Source organism: Branchiostoma floridae, chromosome 3 (assembly GCF_000003815.2).
Source record: "Branchiostoma floridae strain S238N-H82 chromosome 3, Bfl_VNyyK, whole genome shotgun sequence".
NCBI classification, from domain to species: Eukaryota; Metazoa; Chordata; class Leptocardii; order Amphioxiformes; family Branchiostomatidae; genus Branchiostoma; species Branchiostoma floridae.
The window spans coordinates 14,111,307-14,117,752 of record NC_049981.1 but is presented as its reverse complement, the minus strand read 5'-3'; the positions used below and the strand labels follow the sequence as shown (position 1 = coordinate 14,117,752).

The window sequence follows — 6,446 nt, the reverse complement described above, 5'->3', positions numbered from 1 at the left end:
CGGTTATATTCCTCTCTATTTGTTCCATTTCTACGATTTCCAGCTATCCGGAGTCTGGTAGAGACTACAATTGGTGCATGTGTCGATACCATATGGATGTTCAGCAATGTTATAAATCAGGGATGATGACAAAAAGGATGTTATGTTCTAATAAAATAAACTAACAATTTAGTAACATAATTGAATGAGGGAAGGATGGAGAGAATGAACGTACCTTTAACCCAGGATACCCGGCTCTGCCAGAATTTCCCGGTTCGCCCTGTCAACATATGGATCATATCAACATTGAATATCAAAATTGAACTCTATGATGTCTTATCAGCTGGAATGAAAGTCCATCTACGACGATAATCAACAGTGTGAAGATTTTGTATGTCCAGGTCAAGTGACATATGCGATCCGGGTCATTACAGCTTGACAAGGTTTTGAGAACTGATTGAAAGCTTATAAGTAAAAGCTTCACGTTGTGTACGGAAATAGCGTACAAATCCCAACAACATCCTACCAACACTGCCCTGTCTTGTCTTGTACGAAAAGTTAAACAATGTACAGTTCCAAAAGGAAAACTAAGAGTAGTTCATATCGATTAAAGATTGACGTTGACTGGATAAAAATCTGAAAACTGTGAGCTAGTTCAGTATGATGATATTGGAGTATCTAACATTTCCGAGGAATATGATAAAACTCACCGGTCTACCCGGAGCTCCTGGTGTACCTCTTTCTCCAGAAGGGCCCTTTACAAAAAAGAAGTGTCTACAAATTAATATATGTCACTAAAGTCTAGTCTATCATATTGACGGATATAACATGCGCTAATAATTTCCCAACGTTGATTAAGTAAACAATGCTAAAAGATGCTAAAAAGTTCATCAAAAGCTTACATTAATTGCAAGTTTAATTTCTGCTGTACAAGCACATCAAGTGGCATTCGTATGAAAAATTCTGATCTTCATTAAGGAATAAGTCTCGTACATTTGTATATTATTCCAAATGCGAGACCAAATCACCCATACATAAATGTGCTGTAACCCTTATAATGTTATTGATGAATTTTTGTTGCACTGTATCTGTATGTAGTTTAGTATCTGTATGTAGGCGTTGCTATACCTGTACAATTGTCGAGCAACAAAGGTCAACCATTCATTCATAAAACCTATTCAGATACTCGCTTGACATGTGAATAACAAGTAAGCTACAACATGTTTACATGTAGGTGAACTGCAATAGACATGTCAAAAACAACTGATGTGGAATTCTAAATTCCAAAAGTTTCTCTCATACCAACCGGTGGACCTGCTGGACCTATGGGCCCCATGAAGCCAGGCGGTCCCTTGTGACCCTATAGAACAAAACAAAAAGCATGTCCGAAATGCAAGTCAACTGACTAAACAAATGCGATAATCAATCAAATATCAGTGAATAGTTGGTAGACGTCTAAGATGGGTCGCACTACACATTTCAGACGGCAATAGGACACAGCACATTCTAACAGCTAATTCTGTGCAACCTTACAGAAAGGTAATTGTTAAAGGGAAATCCGTGACTGACGTTGAGCTACTTTTTGTCATCCTGAAGTATATATACAATCTTTAGTTATGGAAAGTCATATTGAGGAGGAAGATACATACGGCTTGTCCTTTCTCTCCGTCTTTTCCATCTTGTCCTGGTATCCCCTGTACGGAAGGGAAATATAATGCAGATGCAAATCAAACAAAATGATGTACAGTATCTGCTTCTCAGTGTTTGGGTCATTGTTTTGTAGACGTTAGTACTATATCTTAGCTACAACTGAACTACAGTCAATGCGTACTAAATTTCTATCGGGACGGGGGGCGATATAGGTTTCCAGTAACATTTGACCCATTTCTAATGTCACACTTGTCCTGAGAAATTAGGGAAGCTGGATACATCCATAATGTCCTATTGTTTGTCGTGTTTCATGACTATGTGGCTACAAACACTATGTTGAAGCTGGCAAGTAACAGGGGAGCTAACGTTAACTTACCGCGGATCCTGGACCTCCCGGGCGCCCCGCGGGGCCTGGCGGACCAGCCTTCCCTGGAGTCCCGGAGTAACCTCGGTCACCCTTTTTACCATCTAGACCCTACAGACACACAGAAAAAAAGAAGCTTGTGGTAACGTCTTTGACCATTTAGATAAGTAGTCAGTTAAAGTACTGTTCAAGTCATTCAAACAAACGTACTGCCTAGGAACACACACACACACACACACGTGAGCCATGTTATTTACAGATTGTCATTTTATGGCAATAAATCATGCAGACCCTTGCTTGCATGCTTTAAATGAACTTACTGGCGTAAAATTTCTAAGCTATTCTAGAACTAATTCCATGCAATGATATTTCACATTTTAGTGCAAACGTCATTCTAGGCAGGTTATTAAGTTAGATACTGGAAATCTCAGTTCAGTGTAAACGTAGAATTCTTCCAAATGATAGACATTTACAAATATATACAGACATGCACGCTAAAATGATAATTTCTCTAAAAATTGCTTCGTTTCTATTTGTTAATTTTCATATTCTGGGACAAGACTCTTCACCAAGAATGGAGTTTTGTCAGTCAGAGGGTCATTATATCATATTCCCCTATGTCTTATGAATATGCTTTCATCTTTGAACATACATTAGAGATGGAATAGCCTAAGGCACAAACAGAAGTGAGACAGAGTTAACTAGAAGCTTAAGTACTGATGTTGTGAGACACCTTCTCACCCGGTGGTCCCGGGTATCCCGGCAATCCTCCAGGACCTGGTGGACCCTGGGAAAGAACGACACTGTTGTAAACACCTGCATATCAAGACAGGCAGATATCTAGCAATCTTATCATCTCATTGTCGTTGAATCTTCTTGTTGTATGTTAAAGACGAGTATCATAGGAAAAAACGAGTACGAGGACCTAAATCTTTCAATACTTCACATGAAATACTATTGTTACGTTTAATTTCCATAGATGATAACTCAGCACCGGAAAATTCACCAGAATGGTTCCGGAGTTCATGGTATTGATTGTGTCACACATCTGGTCTAAATACATGTAAATTGATGATCGATGAAGTAGATACCAGGGTGGTATGTATATATATATTTACCTTCAGTCCAGGCTCTCCTCGTTGGCCACGCTGTCCAGGAACACCCTACAATGAAATTCATCAGACGTCACAAAACTGCCTACATTTAAAACCAATACTTCGTATTGATACACTATGCACATATGGTTTGGTTTGTTTACATCTGCTTAGTGTTGCAGTTCAGATCTTCTTGGGTTTTCAACTATACATGGATGTCTACATGTATCGTCCAGCAAACAAGCAATCATAATGATAGATCGGTTGCAATTGCTGGCCATATACCAAATGCAAAGTGCATTTTATTACTCGTTACTGCACCCCGCTGAGTATGTTGCTAGTGCCTCAGAATGGCTGCTTTCGATCATTCATACAATCAGAATATGCAAAGAAGCATCACTTAATCAAATAAAGTATGGCCTTACTGCAGGACCGGCTGGGCCCGGTGTGCCGGCATGGCCTTTGGCTCCTGGAAAACCCTGACAAAAGAAAGAAAAGAATTTAGTTCCAAAATGTAATTTGTATTTCTATCGGGCGATATCTTAGCAATGTGAGTTTCATTACAAGAAAGTTCAATTCCTGCAAGATTGTCCTTAACTCAAAATTGCTAAAGATTGTATATATATGCTGATGTTGTCCTATAAAAGACCGAAAATGCGAACATGGCGTTCCACGTGGGAAGATACTTACTTGTTTCCCGGGTAGGCCAGGTGGCCCCATGTCCCCTGGTCTGCCCTATTTGGATATGGATAGAAGATAAGGTATTTGTCATGAACTTAAAGTTACATTTCAGAGCAAAGGCGAATCTGCTTGTCTTGTTCTTACATAACCTGATCATATACAAGAAAAGTAAAGTGATTTCATACTTTCAAGGAGCAAGCAGTAGCACTCACCGGGGAACCAGATTTTCCGTCGTCGCCAGGACGGCCATTTTGTCCGGGAAAACCCTGTCGTGCCACACAAAATAACATACATTCAGCAGACATCAGTAGCATTTCATAATATCAGCTGATGATCATTACATCACTGATCTATCTTGCCTTATCATCTATGCATATTTGTAAGTCAAGAATGAAAGCGGTGAGCAATAGATTTCTTTTCTGAGGTTAAAGCGAAAACGTACCCTATGCCCCTTGAGTCCAGGAAAGCCAGGTGTTCCACTGTCACCTTTGTGTCCCTATGGGAAAAATGTGCCGTTAAACAGGCAATGCTAAATACACCATACATATGTGCTAAACCTAATGCTGACTGGTACATGTTGTTAGAAAAGCACAAGAGGAGGAAATGCCCCAAAGATTTTAGATACCTTCAATCCTGGAAGTCCTTGAAGACCTGGCAAGCCATCGTCACCTTGTCTTCCCTATGAACAAAAGCTTTCTATCAGTGTCAACAATACCATCTACTTGTGCAACCATGTTATATGTAACGGGGTTTTCTTTACACAAGGTAGTTTATACAGTAGAAGCCAGTTAAATGCAAAACGGGTTACCGCGCACTTCTGTTGAATGCACTAAATCCCCCAAACCCAAACCGATGCGGTCCAGCTGGATAACTTCGCATTGCTGCATTACCCGGATAATTGCACGAAATACGCTGGCAAATAGGGTGTGCAATTAAACGGCCCTACTAGTACTGTACCGTACAATGTGTCTATTTCAATATATACTGTTGTTTAACGGAGTTGGGATGCGGACACTCACCGGTGGACCTTTCGGACCTTTTGGACCCATCGGACCCTGCCGTCCTGAAAGACCCTGTAATTGGTGAAAAATACATAGATTTAGCGTAACATTGCACAGGATATATTCATCAATGCAAGCTGCTTACATTTAGTCCAGTTTCTGTTGTTCTATCAAAGTATTCAGTTCAATTCTTTCAACACGCCCGAAGGCTAATTGTAGGTTTGTGGACTTGAAAAGTTATAATTACCCGTGGTAGAGTTATACATGTGACAAATTGATATCCCTTAACTAGAGACTATTCAAATACAGATGCTGACCTTAACTAGACACGTGAGCGTGAAAAAGTTGGGGTAAGTCATAGTGACATCTCTAAACAATTAGGTGCTTCGCAATGGTTGGATGAACAATTGGAATGCAAAAACCATTGACTTACCATCATTCCCGGCTGTCCAGGGTCCCCCTTCTCGCCTGTGTACCCTGGCGGTCCCTGTTGGTATCAGGTCAAGATAAATCTACATATCTCCTTATACTATCATTGTTAGTCAGCCATGTAGATGTTAAAGTATTCGTGAAAAAGAAGCAAAGCCACAATGACGGTTCAGTGCATGCACAAAATTACGACACTGGCAAATGCTGCAAAATGGAGTAAAAGTACCATGCAATATACAATCCAACACAAAACACCATCCAAGTACATGCTACAAGCAGTTGAACTGCAAGGCACTAACAGATGATAACTAAATGTTAGATGTTTCGAAAGGGTGCATATTTCTATTTCGAAGACTGGGTAAAATGATTTATCTATGATGTTGACACTACTTCGAGGGTCGTTACTCTTTATCAAACTTTCATCTACCTGACAAAACTATATCACATCCCATTGCTTTCAATCTCTAGAGTCTAGACTGTAGCTTTTAGTAACACTCTTACAACACTACAGAAACGGCAAATCAAACACTCTATTATAGCGATGACAGTCTTTGAGTTCACTAGGCTTAATCTACTGATGATCAGTAAGTTCTACACTAAAAGTGGAACTGTCCTCTTTTCGTGCCATAAGAATAAGGGCCGTGTTGTGCGCTCTAATTTGTGGTTTGGTGTATGGCCGATAATAGGACGTAGTTCTTTCCAAACATCTACAAGTTTGACTGGTTTAAACCCACCGGAGAACCGGGGTACCCTCGGTATCCCTTTCTTCCCATCGGCCCCTGTAGCAAGAAACGGTTATGGAGAGAGAATGTAGCAGACCTACCGGTGGACCAGCAGGACCAGTACTCCCCCTAGGGCCCTGTGGCCCCTGGAAAATAATACAACGTGTACAATAGCATCGTGTTAGTAGGTTTCATACGATAACGTCAACGGTGTATCAAATCCTTCTGTTGAAACCAGCAAAGCCGTGTGGAATGTTGCTGTCTCTGTAGTCGCTTGGTTGTCGTCATTGTGAAAATGGGACTGACCAGAGCACTTACGCGTTCGCGTCTCACAGCAAGCTGGCAGGTTCGTCTTTCTTTTGGCATTTGATGTCAACTGAAGCGCTAGCTATAGGGTTAAGCGATTGCCGTGTCTAATTTATCTAGTATGACTGATAACAAAACATGCAAAAATGTGTGAAAAGTTTGGTTGAGATTCGTTGAACGCTATGAACTTCAGTTATATTGTCAATAATCAGTTGCCAAT

At 40.5% G+C, this 6,446-nt stretch overlaps 1 protein-coding gene and 1 long non-coding RNA gene across 6 annotated transcripts in view; one reads left to right on the top strand and one right to left on the bottom strand.

Annotated features, from left to right (window-relative positions):
• Positions 1-6,446, top strand: part of LOC118412006 — a 29,616-nt gene that overhangs the window by 10,778 nt on the left and 12,392 nt on the right. The window lies entirely within an intron of this gene.
• Positions 1-6,446, bottom strand: part of LOC118412004 (collagen alpha-5(IV) chain-like) — a 21,635-nt gene that overhangs the window by 9,754 nt on the left and 5,435 nt on the right. For 3 of the 5 annotated variants that reach the window (XM_035814577.1, XM_035814575.1, XM_035814579.1), the window contains 15 exons: positions 6,022-6,066; positions 5,203-5,256; positions 4,788-4,841; positions 4,394-4,447; positions 4,211-4,264; positions 3,981-4,034; positions 3,778-3,822; positions 3,513-3,566; positions 3,112-3,156; positions 2,727-2,780; positions 2,006-2,104; positions 1,629-1,673; positions 1,286-1,339; positions 690-734; positions 215-259 (listed from right to left, as the gene is read on the bottom strand). In XM_035814577.1, coding sequence (XP_035670470.1) covers positions 215-259; positions 690-734; positions 1,286-1,339; positions 1,629-1,673; positions 2,006-2,104; positions 2,727-2,780; positions 3,112-3,156; positions 3,513-3,566; positions 3,778-3,822; positions 3,981-4,034; positions 4,211-4,264; positions 4,394-4,447; positions 4,788-4,841; positions 5,203-5,256; positions 6,022-6,066 — 801 coding nt within the window. Of the gene's footprint in view, positions 1-214; positions 260-689; positions 735-1,285; positions 1,340-1,628; positions 1,674-2,005; positions 2,105-2,726; positions 2,781-3,111; positions 3,157-3,512; positions 3,567-3,777; positions 3,823-3,980; positions 4,035-4,210; positions 4,265-4,393; positions 4,448-4,787; positions 4,842-5,202; positions 5,257-5,932; positions 5,978-6,021; positions 6,067-6,446 lie in introns of all 5 variants that reach the window. The other 2 variants (XM_035814576.1, XM_035814578.1) reach the window with 1 other exon arrangement.